Source organism: Alosa pseudoharengus, unplaced genomic scaffold, assembly GCF_046254945.1.
Source record: "Alosa pseudoharengus isolate Yale_2024_CS ecotype anadromous, Long Island Sound unplaced genomic scaffold, YU_APseudo_1.1 YU_APseudo_1.1_scf_1, whole genome shotgun sequence".
NCBI lineage: Eukaryota > Metazoa > Chordata > Actinopteri > Clupeiformes > Clupeidae > Alosa > Alosa pseudoharengus.
Genome location: NW_027468564.1, coordinates 6589857 through 6614953, shown reverse-complemented (window position 1 = coordinate 6614953; position 25097 = coordinate 6589857). Strand labels below are relative to the sequence as shown.

The 25097-nt window shown below is 40.8% G+C and overlaps 1 protein-coding gene across 4 annotated transcripts in view; it reads right to left on the bottom strand.

Annotated features, from left to right (window-relative positions):
• The window catches only part of LOC143135392 (NACHT, LRR and PYD domains-containing protein 12-like), a 270809-nt gene that overhangs the window by 227508 nt on the left and 18204 nt on the right, over positions 1 to 25097 (bottom strand). For 3 of the 4 annotated variants that reach the window (XM_076296074.1, XM_076296079.1, XM_076296085.1), the window contains exons 8-9: positions 18650 to 18820; positions 9022 to 9192 (exon numbers count right to left, since the gene is read on the bottom strand). The exons of the other annotated variant lie outside the window; for it this stretch is intronic. In XM_076296074.1, coding sequence (XP_076152189.1) covers positions 9022 to 9192; positions 18650 to 18820 — 342 coding nt within the window. The remainder of the gene's footprint in view (positions 1 to 9021; positions 9193 to 18649; positions 18821 to 25097) is intronic. 4 annotated transcript variants of the gene reach the window in all.

Sequence of the window (25097 nt, the reverse complement as noted above, 5' to 3'; positions counted from 1 at the left end):
CACACACATGCACGCACGCACAAGCACACCCACGCACGCACGTACACACACACACACACAGTAAGACTGTGAGATTCCTTCATGTCATTTGTGCTTTGTCACCAGTAAACAACTTCATAGCTCTGTTTTGCAGGGATTGTAATATACATTTCAGTCAAGACTACCTACTTAATAAGTCCAGATAGTTAAATACTATTTGTAATGCATAATGTTTAATTTGGCGGTATGGCTCTGTTCTGGGAGCCCCCTGCCCTTCCATTAGTGTTAATTTCGTCAGACGAGACGAGAGGAAATATGTTCGTCAACGACCTTTTTTTTCATGACTAAGACGAGACGATGACGAGACATTTAATATTTAATATTTTGGCCTACTGACAGTGTTTCTCAAACTTTTTCAGTTTCAGGACCACTTAACTAACCCTAGCTAAAAAAAAAAAAGATTAGACCTACTTCAACAGTAGCCTATAATTAGTCTACACAATAGGCCTACTCACTGAACCACCTTGCTTATTGTCTTTGCACTTTGCTTATTGCGTGGATTCATACTGTATGATTTAAACTGGCATATCTTACATAGACAGTGTTGCAGAACTGTTTTTACATACAAGTTGGTTCAATATTGCAAACAACTCATCTATATTATATTTTACCACGTCTGCTCGCAGACCACTTGGGATAGCTTGCGGACCACCAGTGATCACCGGACCACTCTTTGAGAAACACTGGTCTACGAATGACAGTGGTCCAGTCAAATCTTTTACTGTCTATGGTCAAATCCCAGCCGAGCTATAACTGTAGCTCGACTTACCTGTGAATGTAAACATACTGACTGACAAAAAATCAGAATGAGTAATTATAACAGACGAGTAGCCCTGTGGACACACAATATTGTTGGAAAATTGAGATGTGTGAAACACTATTTGACTCAAATGGTAATCAGAAATAATTTGTTATAAAAAAAAGTTGACTAAAACTGACTAAGACTAAGATACCTTTAGTTTTCTTTTGACTAAAACTAGACTAAAATGACGAGACTTTTAGTTGACTAAAACTTGACTAACAAAAATGATATTTGAATGACTAAATATGACAAAGACTAAAAAGGACATTTCATCACAAGACTAAGACTAAATTAAAAATAGGTGACAAAATTAACACTACCTTCCATCTGTGAACATGAAAAGCCTAAGACAGAGAGAGCAGAACAGAGCAGGCATCAATGACAGCAACTACACATTAGATGTATGAGGAGGAGATGGAGTACAGAACAGACCAGGCATCGTCAACACTAAACAACCTCAAAGCTTTCACAGTTCTGCAGAGATTGTAATGAACATTGGTGGTAGAATTGTAGTGTTCTTACACAAGGAATGGCAATAGTCATACGGAACAGTTGTTGGGTGTATCTTACCCTGGTTGCTGCATGAGGTAGCACTGTTCCCCATCAGAACTGTGTTTGATCTCCTTCTGTGAACTGTCTGTGTGTTTGCAGCTCTGGGCCCAGAGGAAGGCGGTAAAAGGGACTTGGTAAGTAGCGTTAAGAGAACCCAGGCCATCTGTACTGAAAAAGCTCAAACAATATCAGTTATTAGATTTGATTAGATTAGATTCAACTTTATTGTCATTTAGCAGAGTACAGGCACAGAGCCAATGAAATGCAGTTGACATCCAACCAGAAGTGCAAAGAAGCATTAAGTACCAAGTGCAGGTAGAGTATGGCTGTGTAGACAATAGAGATGAATAATGTACAGTGTATAGTTGAATAAATACAGGTTTCCAGATGACATGTCTACAGAGATAAATAGCGTATATATGTTGAGTATAAATAGACATTCTAACTAATATATATATATATAACATAATCTTGCACCCTCTTATCTTTCAAGCCTCCTGACCCCTTACCAACCTACCCGTACCTTACGCTCCACTGATGCCCACCCCAACCTACCCGCACCTTACGCTCCACTGATGCCCACCCCAACCAACCCACACCTTACGCTCCACTGATGCCCACCCCAACCAACCCACACCTTACGCTTCACTGATGCCCACCCCAACCAACCTGCACCTTACGCTCCACTGATGCCCACCCCAACCTACCCGCACCTTACGCTCCACTGATGCCCACCCCAACCAACCCGCACCTTACGCTCCACTGATGCCCACCCCAACCTACCTGTACCTTACGCTCCACTGATGCCCACCTCCTATCCACCCCCACTGCACATCTCCGTTCCATGGGTGACAGGGCTTTTAGCGTGGCTGGCCCCAAACTCTGGAACTCCCTTCCACTCCCACAAACTCTGTGGTTAATTAATCTAAATTAATCACATTCATCCATTTTTGCTATGAACATAATTATCTTAAAATCAATTTTGTCAGATGAGTGAATCAATGGACAGCCAAACCATCATTATACAACAACATTAAAGACTTTAAAGATCAACGTCTCTCTTTTATTATAATTTCCCCTTTGGCTCAGGCATCAGCGTAGTTCCTGGTGTCAGATTTTTAGTATGATGCAAATGACTGAAGTTACTACTCACTGTCAATGGCATGTGCAGAGTAAGCTACCCTAACACCAAGGTAATGTGTGGTATACCCCCCATGATTTATCCTTTTTTGGACATTCAAACATGTTGTAGATTTTTGTTCACATAATTATTAGGTTGTTACCTTTTCTATCCAGTAGGTGGCAGTCCAGGATAAGAGAACGCAGGGCTCTGAGAAAACGAGACAAAAAAAGCAGCATAGCCTACAAGTGCGAATCGAAATGCAATGTGTGAAGTTATTGGAATGGAAATAAATGTAACCACCTTCAACATACATTTGAAGACATTTTGTTTCAAGTGTGCAACAAATGTAGTCAATTTAGTAAGGGAGTTTGTCGGTTAGTTAGTTAGTCAGTCGTAGGGTAGGCCTAGGCTAAGCAAACAATACACTACGTTAGCAAAGTAACTTTAACAAGGCTGGCAGCTAGCATTATCATCATCAAGAGGTGTGCTAACTTGTGGGCCTACGTCCAGATTGCTTTGCATTGAGGTGATACCAGAGCCAGGCTACCTATTAAACATGCTCTGGTGATATTTCAGACTTGACGAACTCCCATGGTAGGCAACGGGAATTCCTTACCACAGAAATAGTAGATGGATCCTTCTGTAAACAGGATTTGTCTGGGCGTTCTTATAAAACAGGCTAAACGTTTCATTCAAAGCAGCTTTCTCGTCTGCGTCCTTCAGTCACTATAGCCACACTGCACTGTGTCAAATGTCACCACGAAATGTGATTAAGCAGCTTTATTTTCTTTAATGCCTTAATATTTCTGTAATTAATGAATCAAAGTTAATGTGTTATTTTGACAGCCCTAGTTATTATACTACTGCAATACACTAATGGTACAGTGTTGCACTGAATAGAGAGATGATCTTGGTGGTCAATGCATGCCATGTCCAACTACAGAAAAAGGAAGTTCGAAGAAAAGAAAAAAAAAAAACACAAAATAAAAATCACATATATTCTGTTTTGTTATGGCATAGAAAACAATGAAACAAATCAACTGACAACAGGTTCATCACGTCTCCTTGCAGAATCTTTATTCAGACATTTAAAAGTCAGAAACACATTTTATTTACATATTTTAAGTCAGAAAAACAAGCATGTTTTTTCTATGTCAACACATACTGTATAGAACCACTGACACCTCAGATCAGCAAATATTTTTTCAAAGAAATTCAGCAAATAACTAAACTTTAGGGAGAACAGAATACATCATATTGTTGTTGTTGAAACATTCTCATAATCCACACATTCATTTTTAGGAGAAGAGCATAATATAAAGAAAGCAATATCAGCATTTGTTTAGTTTCATCAGAACAGTAATTATATAATTGAATATACATATCAATATCTAAACAGCATCTCAGCATTACACATGTGTATGAACAGGAGTGTGTGTGACTGGTGTTCCTGCAGTTCTTTATGCAGTCTATGGGCCAAAGCTGGAACTATTGCCATAGCAACAAGCTCTGCTCCACTGCCAGGGCCACAGATCAAGCATCACAATGGATGTTGCTACGGTTACGTGGTTACTGCGGAATGTTTGAGTGTCTTGACTTGATGAATTTAAGTCTGAATTTTGGCAGTTAGTTAAATAGAAAACAGTGTTAAACAAACCACACACACACACACGCACACACACACACGCATGTGTGTGATATGCCAGATCTGATGCAAAGCAAAAATACCCTCTTTACTAAAGTTGTTTGTAAAAAGAGCTTCTTGTGCCTACAAGCCTGTATTACATTACAGTGTCATACAAACCACACACACACACACACAAATCTGAAAATCAGCCCAAAGGAGGAGAATGAGAGACAGAGAGAAAGAGGAAGTGAAGGGACTGAGGGTAGATAGTAGAGAGAGAGAGAGAGAAAGAGAGAGAGAGAGAGTGGGAGAGTGAGGGGGGGGGGGGTGTACCTGTTGGAGGAGAGAGAGGGAGGAAAGAAGGGAGGGGGAAAGAAAGAGAAATAGAGAGACAACATACAAACACACACACACACACACACACACACACACACACTGAATTAGAGAGAGAGAGAGAGAGAGAGAGAGAGAGAAAGGGTGGATGTACCTATTGGAGGAGCTCATGTGATCTTGCACAGGGACACCTCACCCCAAACCCAAAACCCTGGATAGAGGGGCTCAGTGAATGTGGAGTGGAACGTGTGCAGGTGGGTGAGTGTGTCAGTGGAGACGCTGTAGAAGGACAGAGTGCCGGCCGGCCAGTCCAGGTAAACTCCTACTGTTCTGGAGCGGGAGGAGGGGGCAGGTATGTCAGTGTGTTCATTATTGTGGTAGACAGAGTATCTGTGATCAGAGTAGCAGATCAGACTCCAGGACTTGGCATTCCATCCCATTATGATGTCATCACTGTCCCCTTTCCTCTTGGTGCTTTTATAGGCCACAGATATATCAGCTCCACCATCAACACTCCACTCAGCCTCCCAGTAGCAGCGTCCAGTCAGACCCTCTCTACACAACACCTGAGGCCAGGAGTCAAATCTCTCTGGGTGATCAGGATACGGCTGCTGCTTCTTCACACGTGTCACCTTTCTGTTCCCCTCAGAGAGAGAGAGATTTCTGTGTGCTGTGTTTGGGTCCAGTGTGAGATCACAGGCATCTGCAGACAAGAGTAGAGAAGAGAACATGAGAACACACACACACACCATGTCAACACCAACAAACACACACACATAATATGTCAACACACACACACACACACTCCTACTCAACAGAGGAGAGAACATGAAAACACACACACACATACGGCGATAACATGAGAACACACACACACCATGTCAACACAAACAAACAAACAAACAAACACACACACACGCCCACATACCTTAACAACACACACACACACACACACACACACACACACATACACATACAGAGAGAACATCCTCATCAGAATATGGGGAACACACACACACATATGCAGACAAGAGGAGTGGGTGGAATGGGAACACACACTCCTACTCAATCTACCAACACACACACCTACTCAATCTACCCACACACACACACACACACACTCCTACTCAATCTACCAACACACACACCTACTCAATCTACCCACACATACACACACACACTCCTACTCAATCTACCAACACAAACACCTACTCAATCTACCCCCCCCCCCCCCCCCACACACACACACAGTCCAACTCAATCTACCAACACACACACACACACACACACTCAATCTACCAACACACACACACACACACACACACACACACACACTCCTACTCAATCTACCAACACACACACACACACACTCCTACTCAATCTACCAACACACACACTTACTCAATCTACCAACACACACACACACACACTCCTACTCAATCTACCAACACACACACACACAAACTACTACTCAATCAACCAACACACACATTTACTCAATCTACCAACACACACACACACACACACTCCTACTCAATCTACCAACACACACACACACACAAACTCCTACTCAATCTACCAACACACACACCTACTCAATCTACCAACACACACACACACACACACTCCTACTCAATCTACCAACACACACACACACACACACATACTCAATCTACCAACTCACACACAGGAACACACCCACAAACACACACACACACACTCAATCTACCAACTCTCTCTCCCACACACACACACACACACACACACACACACTCCTACTCAATCTACCAACACACACACTCCTACTCAATCTGCCAACACACACACACAGACACACACACACACACACACTCCTACTCAATCTACCAACACACACACACACACCTACTCAATCTACCAACACACACACTCCTACCCAATCTACCAACACACACACACACACACACACACTCCTACTCAATCTACCAACACACACACACACACACACACACTCCTACTCAATCTACCAACACACACACCTACTCAATCTATCAACACACACACACACACACACACACACTTCTACCCAATCTACCAACACACACACACACACACACACACACACACACTTCTACCCAATCTACCAACACACACACACACACACACACACACACACACTCTCTTACTCAATCTACCAACACACAATCTACCAACACAATAAACAATAATAAAAAATAAAAAGAACTTACATCTCAGCAAACGTGGTCGTGCTTTGCTTAGAGAAGCATGGTCAGTTCTGTAAGAAAAGCAAAATGTCAGAAACATGTACCATTTGACAGATGTCAACACTGCTGATTTTCTATTTGTGCCACCTGTGAAAGGTGATTTATTATCCCACAGAAAAGTCTGCTGCCATATATAAATTATACATATATATATATATATATATATATATATATATATATAATAAACATTATATATATATATAAACATATATGCTTTGCATACACGCATACAAAGGCACCCACTTGTCCCAAGGTGACGCCTCAAGGCTCCTTTAGTTCTCAGAAGGAGACAATCATGAAGTAAAAAGCCCCAGCACTGTCTATCCTGTACTTAGATAGAGTTAGTGAGCAACCTGAGTACTACCTCTGAATAACAAATGCACTTTCCAACAGTGAAACTCCATTATTTAATGCATGATCAGGGACCACCAGCAACACAAGCAAGTCTTTCTGTTAATCTTGCAGCAAAGAATCTGAAAGGCGTTCAGATTCGGTAAACAGTTATGAATGTTTATGGTCAATATGCTTTCTCGGAACAGTTACAAACAAACAGAAAACAGTTTCCTTAACATTTGGTATGCCTGCGAATTTGAATTCACCTCTAAATATTTGCACTATTGCATGCTGCATCAAAGAAATAAATATATTTCAGTGTAAAGCAGCTAATATAATACACATTTGAAAATAGGCCGGTACGCTAGGTATGAAGAAATAACTATGGTCTCCAAAATAGAGACAATCAGCACGGTTCCATGCAGCAAATAAACGGTTTCAAATCAGTTTATTGGGAATAAACCGAATATGTGTGTCTTGTAAACACCTTATTCTGATTGAAATAAACCGAAAAAGGCTATATTCAGTTTATTGATAAACCACAGCATATGCCTGTTTTAAACGGAATATTGGGTCATGAAAACACTTTGAACGGAATATGCTCCCAGAAGGAAGAGTGCTGTAGGCCTGCGCATGCTCAATTCCCACAGAATTAGGATAAAATGAACCAATTGTCTCTCAGGCACTTCCCTAATCATGGCAAAACAACGCACACACTTTTGGAAAGACGAGGAGACAAACTTGTGTGTTGTATGTCTTGCAATCATGCACGTCATGGAGTTCATCGACGGGAGAAAATGTCGTAATAGCGACGTTTTTAAAACGTTTTGTTAAAAACTTGATGAGGATGGCTATCGATGTACGCTTGAACAAGTGAAATATAGGTGGAAGACCCTGAAGACTTTGTATTATGCAGCCAAAAGAGGGAATTCCACCAGTGGAGATTTACGTCAGGACGTTGGGAGCCTATTAGGCTGCGTCACTGGCTTACTTGGAATAATGTCGATTGCTATGTAAACAGCAATATGCTCAAAATGTGACATTCTACTTGCTTGTAAACAGGTTAAAAGGAATATTGACATAAACGGAATTTGGGCAATAGACTGATTCAAAACGGTTTATTCCTGGCATGAAAACGTGCTGAATGTTTAAATGTGCAACAATGGGGGTTCTTTCTGAACATACTTCAGTATCTCCAGTTTACAGACAGGATCCTCCAGTCTAGCAGATAACAGCTTCAGTCCTGATTCTCCAGGATAATTGTAGCTGAGATCAAGCAGTTTTAAATGGAAGGGGTTTGAAGACAGAGCTGAAGCAAGAAAACCACAACCCTTCTCTGAGATGAGACAATCAAAGAGCCTGAGAGAGAGAGAGAGAGAGAGAGAGAGAGAGAGAGAGAGAGAGACTCTAGTAAATTGAATATGATGACTGTGATGCAAAGTGTGGAGGAGATATCTATTGAATTAGTACACATTTGTTTTTACAGTTGTCAAAATTTAACTGAAAAAACTTCCTATCAGCACTATATCTATTCAGCACCTAAATGACATTGTTGGCCAATGGACTTTAAGAATAGGCATTATTATTAATAGTTCTAAAAATGATAGAAAATATCAATAGACTACAGAACTGCTCCAGTGCTCTAAATAAATGTTCAGGCACCATGTAAAACACACTGTACTTGGCCTCTGGCCTCGTGCCTGATTGCAAATAACAGCCATGGTGATATCTGCTACCGATGCCACTCTCACTCGTGCCATATTACTTTATTGTAACATAATGTGTCACGGACTAGACCAATCCAGAAACAGATTTTTAAACTCTAAGCATAAGCAATAAGGTTCAGCATGTTCAATGCTACTTTTTGGTGCTGACCAATTGATGTTATATTGTCATGTTTTTTTTCCCTAATCAGGAAATCTAAGATGATAATAAAATGTATACCCACCTTAATGTGTGTATTTTGCAGTTAAAACTGGACAGTCCTTTTGAGAGAAGCTGAACTCCATAATCCCCCAGATCATTGTCACTCAAGTCCAGCTGTAGTAGGGAGTTTGGTGATTGTAGAACTGAAGCAACAATCTCACAGGATTTATCTGTGAGTTTACAGTCAGCAAATCTGCAACAACATTTGACAGAATTATGACAGAACTCAACATATCACTATGCAAGGTTACTTTGAATAAAATAGACTAAATGTAGTGAAATGCTCAGAAAATGGTACCAGTGTAAACAGTTGATGCTGCATTTAGATTTGCTGATTATTAGTGAGGACTAGAGTCCTTCTGCAGTAACAGGACACATACGGTAGCCTAATTGTAAACAACACTAGAATTACATTAGAAGCACATTTACTCCTGGGTTTCCCGCTTTTCGTTGATTATGGTATCTGCCAATCAAATGTACTGTTGTTCTAGTGTATGGAGACACTACAGTAGGAAATGTATTTTGTTATTTAAAAGTTTTTTGAATAAAGTTTTTTGCTTAAGTCTGTAAATCAAATGTTCTGTTCTGTGTGGATGTGTGGAAAATCCAGACCCTGGTAATCTAGAAAAATTAAGGGTCACGAACAATGTAATGGCCCAACTCCAGGGGCGGCAACAAGCATGCATTTAAAAATCTCACTGCACGCAATTGGATAACACTAGGCCATATTTACTCTGAATGATTTCGGACTTTGACGCAATCGGATAACACTACGACCAATGTGTACTGTCCTCCAACTTTGCAGCACTGTCTTCATCAGTTGAGCTGGTTCCCCGGAATGCAAGGGGAACAGCGCAGCGCAGTGCAATTGAGCCCATCAGGTCAGGTCACTCATCCATCCCATCCGACCGACAGACTTTACGATAACGTTAGTGATGGCCGTTCAAACGAGTGTCTTTCAAGAAAAATACTCCTTGTTAACTAGTCTACGTGTTAGGTTTAGTCTACGTTGACTGTTCCACTAGGTCGCTAAAAGAATGTGTAAAACAAACTGTAGGCTACAGTACCTTTCAGGCGACACACAAACACAACACACCTCTTAGCAGGGCCAGCAGCGGAGACTGGTCACTGGTGGGCAGGGAACACGCGAGGCGACCGTTGCCCTGAGAATCGCTGTTGAGTTGGGAAGGTTGGCTGCGCGTGCGATGAGCTTCCAGGCTAACGGTTTCCACTCGAGGCTTTTCCAATGTCCACCAAGTTGTAACGTTAACGTTAACTTAGTCACTATGGCAGACACTCCCTCTTCTCTACTTTCCCGATCGACAGTAAACAGCTCCCAAGACGTTTGTACCGGAATGTGTTAATACTCTCTTGCTGATCTAGTTAGCACTAGCACTTACCGCTTTAGTCACCAAATGACTAGCTGCTAACATCCAGCTACTACGGCTAACCTCCGCAATGTCTACTCAACAGACTCATACTGAAAATAATACGTGACAATCGACCTCAGTGACTGTACGACCTAACTTTACTACAGTAGACTGAACTGTTATGACAGCTTGTAGCCTTTTTAGTAACTTTTTCATCCCACTGTCAAAACCGTGTAGCTTCATGTCTTCTCTGTTTTCCAACTGTCCCGGTTGCTAGGCAGCGACTGCGAGTGCGACGTCACCCAAACCCCACGGGTTTCCGTTTACCAACAAAACTAGATGCGTGCGCAGCCGTGGGGCAGAAGACGCTTGGTGGCCGTCCACAACGTTATAAACTTAATAGTCGGCTGCTGTAAGCTACAATCAGATTTTTTTGATGATCCAGGCAGCACGTTTTCTTCTCTCTCCTTCATTTTACAGTCTAATTTTTACTGACTAGAACGGCTCGGGGTCAAAGATCATATGGAATCGATTAATCTGCACTAATTTTTTTAATCAGTTATTTTTTCTCAAATTAATTAATCGAAATTAATCAGTTATTTTGACAGCCCTAGTATTGCGACATCAGAAGCAAGTCAAATTTGTAGTTTCTTATGTCTCATTCCATCGAACTACAGATCCGCTACCCGATCTGGCAAACTTGCATAGTGCGGTTATAGCCGATAGAGGGTCGCGAAGAGAATGCAGAAGTGCCGTTCACCCTGTTACGAGTCGATGATTTTGGAAACAATATTTTAATGTACAAAAAAATCTTTGGTGTTGCTTTAACAGAATAATATCTCAGTCAGGGTAATATCCACAAATTGTTGTAAACACATTGTTGCTGCGCAAATTTACATTTTGGTATGCTACGTTTCAGCGTTAATCTCATCTAATGAGATGGATGCGCGCTATGCGCGGAACACAGCAAGTCCATTCTTGGTTTAATTGTGGAGACGGCCACACGGAGATCATCCTCCACAGTTAGACGCGATCTGTATTTGTTTTTAATATATGTCAGTGCAAAGAACGGCGTCAGTACGTCCATCGCGGCCTTGGATAGCTGTGGATATTCCCTCTCGACTGAAATCCAGAACTCAGCAATCGTGTTGGAATTAAAATCTGTCTTTAAAGCGCGGTCACAAGACAGCTCAACCAGTGCGTCCTCCATGCCGGCTGACAGATGACTTGCGGTGGTTACAGTGAATGGTGATCTTATCCAGTCATAATTTTTCTAAATTTTATTTTTTCCAAATGTATTTGATTTATGGAAATCATTTCGCGACCCACCCCTGTCCCGCGACCCCCACTTTGGGAACCCCTGATTTATCCCATTACATAAAACATAAATCAACTCAGTTACATAACACATGCACATGCTAAAAGTCTGCTAAGAAGCAGAGGGCATAGCCTCAGAGACTGATCTGCAGCACTTGTCAGCATAGCCTATAAAACTATGGCAGGCTGCACTGCATCCTGGGTTCAAATGCCTAAATAGCCTATTCTAAACTAACATGATGCACATTCCATTTCTGTGAATGAACATAATTTTTCTTTTCATGCACATCATGTGCATCGAGAAGTTCACTGTTCATTGTTGCAGTGAGATTCCATTCTATAGAGCCCTCCGAAAAAAATCATCACACCTTGAAAGGGCTTCAATGAATTTATATTAACAGGGACACCATGTCACCATGCTGATTATATTGCTAATTATAACAACAGTGTGCAGGGGCTGATATTGTACGCCTATCTTGCCAGTGGCAGGGGGGTTGCTGTCATCACCCCACATTTCATGAAGTGTTGTGAAGTTAGGGATTAGGGATTTCAATTAGTACCCACCAGGGCCGGAGTGGGGCCACTTTTCAGCCCGGGAGTTTCACGCCCAAGACCGGCCCACTTTTTTAGTGGTGGTGGAAATTAGATAAATAAAGCAACATTTCAGCTCTTATCCTGTAGTTTTTTATTAGTAGACTACCAATATTCCACTATTCCACAAGGGTAGGTTGATAAGGTTGATAACAAAAACAGGAAGGAAGAAATAAAGCATTTGAAATGTATCCCACAATTCCACTAAGAGGCATATTGAACTATTGTTTACATGTTTTTTTTTGCATGGGTCAGCTATCATGTTGTTGTTTGGTGATTTGCTCCTTTACTACACCCACTTCTGAGCAAACAAGGCATATAGGTTAATCATGTAGCTACTGCTGTCATATACAGTTCTTTCTTACATAAAATAACTTTAATTCATATGGTTAACACTATTGTCCCTGTAGTCATAGCTAATTTCGGGCTGATCATTTTCAGCGGGGGACTGGCTGATCTGCTGCTCAGAGGCTACTTTTGTTTTTAGGCCTAGACTACTGCATACAGATCAAGCTTGAGTTTTGTAATCAATATTTGCATGCTATTTGCAAAGTCTATGAATCGCCATATTGGATGATACAAAAAGGCTAATATTTTAATTAATTTAATATGTTGCTTGTGAATAGGTTGCCAATGCTACAACGTCCATAGCCCATTATCCCAATAATTACGCCGCTATCATCATGGCTATCTCTCTTTACCAGTTGCCACTTATGTTTGTCTTCTTCAAAAAAAATCTGGAAGCTTGGCACATTTGGCAGCATTTTCCTCCAATACTTTTCGTCTTTTTTACTTGGCCTTTTCAGTCCCTCAAGGCCTCTTTCTACCATCCATCCTCCCTGACGTTTATCACTACGGTAGGGCCGGCCCGGCTGGTATCTAAACATTTTAGAAAAGACGGGCTATATGGACCCAACCAAAACTCTTGGGAGGGGAGAACAACCAATGCAGAGGCTGCGGTGTTAGGCATAGAATGCGAACGTGTGTAGTGTGACGCCCCAGCTGGTCAGTGCTTGTCGCGCTTCCTGCTCTTTGTCTGTGTTGGCTCTGCTGCTGTTCTTTGTGTGGCCTACAGGGGGAGCTCTGCAGAATGGCGTGGGCTAATTGCGCCAGCGATTAGGGCAGGATATAAGCGGGTCCCGGGAGCCTGCTTCGATCTCTCTCGCTCTCTCGCTCTCTCTCCACTTCCGCTGACTGCCAGAGTTGCGGGGTGCTGTCGTTGCGGCCGGGCGGGCTGCGCCCTGTTCGTTTCTTTTGGTATCGCACTTCATTTATTTAATAAATATCTTCTTAATTTTGAGCAGCGTGTGGTCTCCCCTTTTATGTTATGTTTGCCTTGAGCCGGGCAGGCACAACAGTAGCAAACTTTAAAAGAAGATAGATTAACGTGGCAAATGTTAATATTTTTCTTTCGACCGTCCCAAAAGTGAAGCGGCCCACGGGAAATTCTCCCGATTACCCACTCCGGGCCTGGTACCCACTGTAAAATATCAAATTAGTCCTTTCAGTATACTAAGTCCTTCCTTAGTATTTACAGTGTAATTTTACTATTAAGGTCTTTGATCATTGTAAGGGCCCTCTATTATGCTAGGCTATATCGTTTTCAAGACAACAGGCTACCCATATCTGGGAAAATATGATGTGATCAGACATGCATATATATATATATATATATATATATATATATATATATATATATATATATATATATATATATATTATGTCAGCCTTTATGTCAAGTTAAAATACTTTATGTCTCATGATTGTTGCATTCATATCACCTGAAGCATGCTGGTAGAAATATCTATACAAAAGCACAGTTGATCTGTGCATGCCATGATCAACTTTTGATTCTTTGATATAGAAGGCAGGTTCTTTATTTTGGGCTGCTATTAGGCTACATTAGAATTTCAGCCCAAAGTTGGATACCATGTAGAAAGTTGCTGCAATTTTAAAACTCGGGAACGAGAACAGCTACTGTACAATAGAATGCTTTATATTGTCGTGTTCGATAAGGTCTACTGTTTATCCTGATAGCCTATATGATTTACCATGCATTGAGTTTGTGAGATATACCACCGACAGTAATGGGTGGAGATGGACGAAGCGCTGTGTGCTGTGAATCTAAATATGATGAAATGTCATGTATGCCCAACGTTAATTTTCGCGTGAACCATTTTTCACAGCACCTAGCCGCTAATATCATTGGAATGCTACGGTTCCGCTCTTTAGTTTGACATCTTGATTTATGTGAGATAAGTACTCCGTGAGCTATTCAGCAGAGAATAATGGATGTGAATTTGGACGCATATATTATTACTATATATTTTTAGGGGGCTTTTGATCATCTTAGGGTGGCTTCAGCCCCCCCAAAATAGGTCTAACCAGAGCCATACAGATAGAGAGTTGCGACATCTCCACTGACGCTAATGTTCAATTTTTTTTTCAACAATGGCGGCTAATGGAAGGCTCAAATAGTTCCCAGAAGTTAACAATTAATAATAGCAGCAGTGCAGTTACAGCAGTATTGACTGTTTGTAGCCAACATTTCAGACTCAGATTTACATTATTGGCTCATCCAAATAATAATAATAACAGTGATAACAGTAATAGTAGTAAAGTAATAGTATTAATAACCTAATTATAATAACTATTTATGTATCGACTATGACAGCTTTTCTGCTGCTCAGTTTTTATCAGTTCCTTATCAAATAAATTAAGAGGCTGAAGCCCAATAAATTTGCCACACATAATAACCTAATACAAGATAAACCTTGCCTATCCCATTTCAATTCAATTAGGCAGCACTAGGCTACACCACGAACAAGCTGTCATTACGTTTTTGGGTTTGTAGTCTACAACTTTTATGACGTGACGTGTCTTGGGCATTTAGCTTATCTTCATGTCAACATAGTTGTAACGTTATGCGCAATGCTCATCTAGGCTATGGAAGTGGTTTAATTTTAAAAAGGGCAGCAAAAGTGGGATAAAGTGCAACTGCTAACCCCAAAACAGTTCCTCCATAACTGTGGATTTAATCGTTTGATACGTGGGTAACTTTCTATGGAGCCCCCCTGGGGACAGGGCAATATTTTTAGACCGCACTTTTTGCGTTCCCACGCAATAGTTTTTGCGTTCCCACGCAATACTTTTGCGTTCCCTCGCAATAGTTTTTGCGTTCCCACGCAATACTTTTGCGTTCCCTCGCAATAGTTTTTGTGTTCCCTCGCAATAGTTTTGGTGTTAAGAAAACCTTTTTCTTCCTCTGGTATGTTGGGGGCTTTGTACGCAGATCCCATTCACGTAAGAGGCGCGCTGTCATAGGCTTGGCTAGGCTATTGGTCCAGGCTGGCCCCGGATAAAGCGCACGGCATCTTCTAGGCTATTTGAGTTTCTTAAAGCTGAGCTGTGCTATTGTTCAATACATGATTTCATAGCAGGCCAAATATAAAATAAATTTTATATATAGCCTAGATATCTGTTTTTATTAGATGATCAGATGATTTAAAGTTATTTGTAATATGTCATGTTTCATGTTTTTGCAATGTTTCATACAGTGATGCAGGTCTACTGCAGTGAATAGGCTAAATACAACTTTGATCATTTTTATAGCCTACTACTGTATAGTTAACTTTGGCCTTGGTGCCCTGACATGTGGCCTTTGTGCCCCCCACCAAATATGCCCAACTGAAGGCCAAGTGGCCTTGTCCCCAGAATGGTGAAATTCCAAGCCTGTGAGGCATATAGCCCTAGGCTTCACGTGGATTGGGAGACAGACTGCCCAAAGCCACAGTGCGTGGTCTGCAGTGAGATGCTATCTAACCATTCTAATGTGGTTCTCCACACTGTTTGTTTTTTTAGCATGAGAGCTCATAGACCAGTTGCACATTTTGATTTTGTTATCATGTAGGGCGGCTAATTAAACACGATGCCTGGAATGAGTCAATAGAATGTGTTACTTTTTTATGTGTTGGATGGTGGGGGTACGCGAGCCGAGTCAGGATGTAGAAGGTGGTCCGCGGGGGAAAAAGTTTGGGAACCGCTGTTCTAGTGCATCATATCTCCGCCGAAACAGACCGTTTTTCTTTAAAATACGCTTCAGAGTCTTCAAGCACATAACCACATTGTGTCTCACCGCCAAAGCCTCCAGCATATTTTTGTATGTGAGCCCCATGTTAAAGTAAAACTTAATCAAGTTGAGGTTATCCATGATGTGCGAACCAACGGACCTGTGTGTCTCCTACGCCTGACTGGGAATACAGAGCCCTGCAATAGCCCACTCCAAACTATTGTGAGGGAACGCAAAAGTATTGCGAGGGAACGCAAAAACTATTGTGAGGGAACGCAAAAGTATTGCGTGGGAACGCAAAAGTATTGCGAGGGAACGCAAAAAGTATTGCCTGGGAACGCAAAAGTGCGGTCTAAAAATATTGCCCACCCTGTCCCCAGGGGGGCTCCGTAACTTTCAGTGGACTAAACACATAAAAGGTAAGATTTTATCACAAAGCTAACTGGTTTGTTAAATATGGCGAAGCGTATTTAAAGCCAACTTTGTACTTGCAGCAGTGAAGCTGAGTTTGTTGTTAACATTGTTGGTAACGTAAACGTTTCTTCAGTTAGGAGTAGGGCTGTTTTTTTTTTAATTATTATTTTGCATTCATTTTCATTGGCAAAAGCTAGCCTAATATGCATGAGAACCTAGATTTGAGGGAGCTGCAGCTGTTAGCATCAGCACGGTCATAGTAACACAGCAGGGCACACTAGCCCAGTGATGAAGGATCGTGTAAAATCCCCATCCCCAGAAAGTTTCAAACCAAGCTTGCGCTCATATGATGCATGATCACTGATCAAATTGCTATTTTCTGACACGATGCACAACCATTCCCAGGTGCTCACCTGTCTGAATAAGCTCTTTAGCCTAGCATCTTAATGCTGTTCACAGCACGGTGAATGACAAACGATGACTAAATGCTGTTCATGTTTATGAGTTCATAGCCTGGTTATTTATCGAAGGACTTACATGTCACGTTTTATATTTTATTATGATCACTCGCATTACCATGGGGTTAGTGTGTAGGTAATGCCATGGTTAACTTAACATGCCCACCATTACACTGGAGTTAAAAAACTTTTTTTTTATTCTCCCGCGACGATAGGCTCATTAGCTCAGCTCAGTATCCAACAAGGCTACCAGAGAAAAGGCTGGGGAGAAAACTCAAAACAAGTTAATGTTAGACTAGCTGTGTTACAGTTTCTAGTTGCAAAATCAAAATTTCACTGGAGCTCCATGCCCTTTTGTAGGCTACAGTCTCAAAAAAACTGTTTACAGCTTTTCGAGTTACGTACAAGGTCATTTTTTTTTATAACGATAACGTTAATTTAGATACACTTGGGTGGGTGCAAAGCGTTTTCTAAAGAATCTCCCGTCTTGGTTTTGTACAGAAATGAGGCCTAATATTAAGTGACACATACGTAAAAGGGAGAAAAAAAGATCACTTTCCGATATTTAGCAGGCTATGATATAAAGTCTGGAATTTAATTTAATATTGTTGTAATAGTAGGATAACAAGACAGTTTACACAATAAATACACTGTGTTATAAATACTGTATATCAATGCATTTATTGACTGTCAATTACCCAAAATCGTGTCTCTGTCGATCATTGAACAGTAGCCTATTTAATGCATTCTAATCCATTGTCAATCACTTCCGGGAACTTTTTGAAGTTTACATGAACCACGTGACCTTAACGAATTTTGAACACCCATTGTCGCAACTCTCTTTCTATAAGGCTCTGGGTCTAACGACGTCCTTGTGTGAAATGATGGTTAGGTGGTGGGGAAAGCTGCCTGTGGTGGAGTTCTCACTCTTGAAAACCTGGGAAAGTCTGATGTAACATAAATTCTTTGTGACTTTGGCATATAGGCCTAATGAGACATATCTCATATACAATATCATACATTGTGTCAGCCTTTTCTGCTTGTCATTCTACTTATGACATCGCTGACATCGGAACCCTATAAAAAGCCATTATTTAATTGGTCAGGAACTCTATTGCATACGAAATTTCACATCAAACGAGACAGTTTCAAATTATTATTTTTTTTATTATTGCATTTTTTTTTTTCATTTTAATTTCGTCCTCAGTGAGTACAGACTAATTAGAATAACTGTGTTTATTAACCTGCTTATTTTTGTGTGAATTTCATCCGAAAAATTGGACTTGGTGTGGACAGGCCTTAAGACACATAAAACACCAACCAAACCATAATGTGCCACACTAGTCCTAATAGATAGATAGATACTTTATTGATCCCCAGGGGAAATTCAAGATAATAATAATCCTTTACAAAGACATGTCTAACACCAACCTTAATGTCTGCAGTTTGAAGTTAGGGCTAGACAGTCCCTTAGAGAGAAGCTGAACTCCAGAATCCCCCAGGTCATTGTGACTTAGGTCCAGCTCTGTCAGGGAGTTTGGTGACTGTAGAACAGCAGCCACAATTCCACAGGACTTCTCTGAGAGTTTGCATTCAGCAAGTCTGCATAACAACACAAATAAAGACAAAATATTGCAGAGATGGATAAATGTAAGGGATACAATGTGCCCTGATAAATCAACACAATCAAGTGATCACATACATTCACAGTAAACATATGTATAACACATACACACACAGTAGACATATGTATGCATGCATGCACATGCACACACACAGGCACACCCACAAGGACATGCACGCACACACACACACACAAACATGTACATGCACACAATTCAAGAATTTCTCAGAATTATGAACAGGCAAGATGGGGGTGGGGTTGTATAAAATGTATTTTACATGTGAAATCTATGAACTAATCATGTTTTTGGTACTTGTTGTCTAGCAGATACCAGAATTGAGTGTGCATAATGCAATTCAGTGAAACGGTTAGAATCATATAATAATAATAATAATAATAATAATAATAATAATAATAAGTTTACTTTATATAGCACCTTTCTCAAACCCAAGGTCGCTTAACATAGTAGGAAGGCAGGGAAACACAATAACAAACAAACAAACAATACAATAGAGACAAAGGCAGGGAAACACAATAACAAACAAACAAAACAATACAACAAAGACAAGTTATCTGTATGGAACTATGTGTTGGGTGTGGAGGAGAAGTGATCATTAAACAGAAAGGTCTTGAGATGTGCTCTGAAGAAAGGAAGAGAAGGACAGGCACGAAGGGGTATATATATGCCTTTTACCTTTTGTTTTTAGCCAGCAGCCAGACCAGCAGATACCCTGACTTTGCTGAATTACTGAAGCTAAGCAGGCTTAGTAAGTACTTGGATAAGAAACCTCCTTGCAAGAGTAGGTTCCTGCTGGAAGTGGTGTTGGTGGCTGGCCAGTAGGTGGCACTCTTCCCTGTGGCCAAAAGCCACCAAACAAATATCAATCCCAATGTCCTATTGCAGTGACAGGGACACTGTACTGCAGGAGACGTTTTCCTTTGCATGAATGTTAAATTGAGGTCCTGACTCACCATGGTTGTTAAAGATCGCATGGCACTTATCGCAAAGAGTAGGTGGCTCCCTGATTTGCTTTATTTATCTACACATACATAAAGACACACACACATACACACACACACACACACACACACACACACACACACACATAAAAACACACATACACAAAGACACATAAACACACACACACACACACACACACACACACACACACACACACACACACATGCACACACACATACAGTACATGGACACACACGACACACACTACACGCACACAAACACATAAACACACACACACACACACACACACACACACACATGCACACACACAAAACACATATACACAAAAACAACCACACACTCTGCACACACTCAATTACAAACACACAAAAAAGGAACAAAGTAGGAAATGAACACAATTTGACAAGCGTGACTTATTTTTGTGGAAAAAATGTGCTGGACTGGGCGGCGGTCATATTTTGAGCGGTACATCTAGTTATTACATTGTGTGATCAATATGCCAGAATAAATACACTGGTACACATAGCATACACTGGTATTTGTACCAGACGGGGTATTAATAGAACAACACATTGCTGTGTGCACCGGGGTACGAATAGCATTGATATTTGTACCAGACGGGGTACTAATAGGACACGTTGCTGTGTGCACCGGGGTATGAATATAATTCACTTCTAATTGCACCAGGGTACGAATAGCATACTAGGGTACGAATAGCATACACTGCTAATTGTACCAGGGGTGCAAATAGCCTTACCCTTATAATATTTACTTTCCTCACAAACCGTTCACCACAGCAATTAGCAGCTAACATCGTTTAAAAGCTGAAAAAAAGCTCTTTCATGTGATGTGATACTTCTGATGTCTGTGTGATGAGCATACCTGTCAACACTCCTGTTTTTCCCGGGTTTCTCCCGTATTTCAAGGTCATCTCCCAGCACCCTCCCGTTTTGTTATTTCTCCCGGAAAACTCCCGTAATGGTCATCAAACTTCATTTTAAAATCATTGATGCATTCAGGTTGCCAGATTGTGTATGAAATACACCCTACACATACACAATCACTTAGTTTCAATTTCAACCGTTTTGTCATAGGCTAAAACCTGGCAACCCAAAACCCAAATAAGGAAGCGGATGGCAACTGCGCAGCCTGAGTCTCGTCGTAAGCAAGCGGGCTAGATGAATGGCCTACTCCAGAACTAGCTGTTGTGAAATTGTTGGGAATTTAATTGATTAACACATCACATAAACTGTTATTGAGTGTTGTTGATAGACTGAACTTGTTCCCTCGGACAGTAAAGCAGCTTTGGAGTTTTGGAAGTAGGCTGCAGGCAGGCAGCTGGTGGATACATAACTGGCATGCGTAAGGTAATGGTAAGGTAAAAGCAATGACCGAAATGCAGTGTTGAAACACGTGTATGAAACGTATTAAATATGCAAACACAGATCCGGTATAAACACTGACCCCCGTTATCTCCAGTGGTGACTGTTTAACTTACACAGATGCGCACACACAAGAATGAGCGCACACAAGAATGAGCGCTCACACCACTACCCCCTAATGCTATATCTTTATTTGATAACAATAAATTAAGAAATGTTTCCTATTCTGGGAAATGTTTTCTTTTTCTTTCGGCCGCGGTTCAATGATACCGTTTAATTGTGTCAGAAATTATCCGCGGACCGGCCTCGTCGAGGAGGCCCTAACCCTGCAGATCATAGACAGAGAACGCATAGACCTACTGTAGCCTATGCTTTGGGTAAAGAACTCTTGGAGCGGCCGCACCCCCCGCAACTCAACTTCCAATGTCACTGATTCCGACAGATACGCTCGACACTTCTGCTTTTTATCTGGTGGTGGTGGAGTTGACCGGACATCTGAGGCTTCAGACATTACCAATTTATCATCATCCATCGCATCTGGCCTCTGAAAAAACTTTTAAGGCTAGTCTGCCTGAGCCTGGCCATGTTTGAACCGCCTCACTCATTTGTTCGTTGTTTAACATGGACGTTTTAAGCCACGTGCGCTTCCTATTTGAAATGCAGCATAGGCTATGCGTGTTGTTTAAGGTAAGGTCACTTGGCAGTTAGCCTATCTGAACATGCAATAGTATTCAGCTTAGAGATAGAGAATAAAATGTTTAAAGTTGTTTCATGTTTAATGAAGTAGACTATCAAACCCGTTTTAACCAGGTCATGGTCCATCCATTTCAATAACCTGGCAGCTTCGAAAATCTAAGGCTGAACGTTCATAACATATTCTGTTTAGGTTACCATATAGGTAGCTTAGGTTAGTAGACCTAGTTCATAAAACAGAGTAGGCAAACCTTTTCTAAATCGTCATAAGCCGACGACATAGGCTACTGTAGTTGTTTAACTAACCCAACTCCACACGTCGTTCTCTGTTTACAGTAGGCTACATTACGCTTTCACTCAGTGGCCACAGGCACAGCACGTGAATCTGCAAGACACCAGCTTGCTAATGGTGGTAGTTCACTGTGATAAACATTAAAATTATAGCCTGACAAGCCAGACTAGGCAATAACATATTTGCTGCCGCTAGGGTGTGTCTAGATTTCTAGGCTATTAAAATTAGCTTTGAATTTAATCATTAAGATGTAGCCTTATAGCCTATGATCTCTGTGTAGACAATAGCCTAATGAAAATGGAAAAGACCTATCTGTCTGTGCCCTGGCTACAGTAGGCCTACAGTGTGCACTCCTATTGAATTTTCAGAACCAAGGAGAGAAATGAGAAAAATGTGTTACAGCTCTGTCTGCTATTTACACTAGGGCTGTCAATCGATTAAAAAAAATAATCGAATTAATTACATACTCTGTGATTAATTAATTTAAATTAATCGCATATATAATTTTTGCTGCGAAAGTATTTTAACTATTTAAATTCAAATGAATCATTGAATAATCAGCATTAGTGACATTAAAGTTAAAAAACTCTTTTATTATTATTTTCACTGTTCAAATAATGGGCATAATAATCTATGATATGACCTAATATGCTGAGGAAATAAATTCAACAGTGCTTCGGGAAGAAGTTTTTTTTTTCACATACAAGGTATTTCAGGCCACAGATATAACCTAGGGGACACAATGAAAATAAATTAACACTCCCCTCAATGTCAACACTTATTTCTTTGCATTGATGTGCGACTATAGAGTTGATGAACTCCGGTGATATGCAAATTCCTTGCTGCAGATATTGCAGAGGACTTTATTTTCAACACTTTATTTTTAACACCATCAGGCCATTTTTATAAAGTAAATGTTCCAATCAATGATCCAGGCAGCACGTTTTCTTCTCTCTCCTTCATTTCACAGTCTAATTTGTACTGACTAGAACGGCTCAGGGTCAAAGGTCATACGGTATCGATTAATTTTTTTAATCAGTTATTTTTTCTCAAATTAATTAATCTAAATTAATCAGTTATTTTGACAGCCCTAATTTACACCCATTCTTCTTGATACACAATGAATAAATATAAACATTTATAAAATGTTTATCAGTACATTAGACTACTTTGCAAATTGCTAAACCATATAATAGCCTGTCCTACCATTATCATTGAAATAGCATAATGCTAGAATTTAAATGCAAAAAAAAAAAAAGAAATGTCCAGCTCAGGTTCAGATGATTAAAGCTTTATAGGAATATAAAACTTAAGTTCCAGTTTACACCATTCAAATTGTGTGTATCTTTTCTAGCTTTCGTATGCATTATGTTATATAAAACATGATATTATATTCTGCAGTGCAAAGATGCCCACTAAAGACAAGTTTTAAATAAAGTTAACACATTTTCTGAAAATTTTGTTCTATTTAGCACTTGCAGTTACCGCTTCAGCCACCAAATGACTTCAACATTAACGTGATAGTTAACTTCCCTCAAGCAACTGCCACGTCCTGAAAAGAATATCGGAACGTCACGTATTACCAACCGTCCCGTATGACCAACCTCTTACGTGTATGTGTCACTTAATATTCATTTCTATACAAACCAAGACGGCAGATTCCTAAAGAAACGCAAGCACCCACAGCATAAGTGTATCAGTCTTGTAAGGCTGTGTGTACAAATCTGCTTGGAGCTCCAGTGGAATTTTGAATTGCGACATGAATTCTCAGGCTAACCGTGTGTTGGGAATAGGTACCCACCAGCCCAGCACTAAACTGGGCGTGGTAAAAAAACGGATATTTCAGGCAGTAAAAGCCCCGGTAAGAACCAGTGATGGGCAGTAACGCGTTAGAAGTAACGTGTTACTGTAATCCAATTACTTTTTTCAAGTAACGAGTAAAGTAAGGGATTACAATTGCAAAAACAGTAATTAGATTACTTTTACTTTCCTGCAAGCAGCCTGCGTTACTGCGTTACTAAACGTGATTTTGCCATAGACAGTAAAAGAATTTGGGATTTTGCCATATGGATTTTGTGAGACTAACTCGTGACAATGATGTAGGCTATAGCTGGCGATATAGATGTAAACAACAGACACACGTGTGCAAGACATGGAGTGCGGGAGAGAGCGCGAACATGGAGCATTTAATTCATTGCAGTTCAGACATTACGAAAAAAACATTAACGCTGTAGCCTACACTCTTCGTGGGAATAAAAATGTTGTCTACAGCGAAAAATTCCACCTCAAATCTGAGCAAGCACCTAGCAAGCCGGCACAGGAATGTGAAACTCATTGAGACACCCCCAGATCCCGACATGACGGCTGCAGCAACAGGTGAAAATAGAGGACGTTGCGGGTTCCCTGTAGCCTACTGGCCCGTTATAACAGAAGCCAGGGCATTATAATATTCTGGCTGCATTCACTGTGATTTGGAAAATGGGCAAAAATATAATGGGGTCTTTGCCTTTTTGTTATGGGGCTGGTGAGTGTTGAAGTCTTCAATAATTAGTTTCCCTTAAACCAGCGTTTCTCTACTGGGTCGCGGAGACATGCCAGGTGGGGCGCGAAAAACAGGAGGAAAACAGAATTTTTTTTATCTGTAGCCTAGGCCCAGGTAGCACCCGATGTGCAATGGATGCACTGTGTTATTCATAGGGAAGCGCTCGTGTCAAGGCAGCGTGAGCGCATGTTTGAATCTGCAAGCACGTTCACTAATGAACATTTCTTGAAGCTGGCCTATCTTAGCGATATATTTGGAAAGCTCAATGAGTTAAATCTCCAGTTACAAGGCAAAGACAAGCACCTACCTCACCTAGCAGATAAGATTACTGCATTCACCAAAAAACTTGAGGTATGGGACAGGC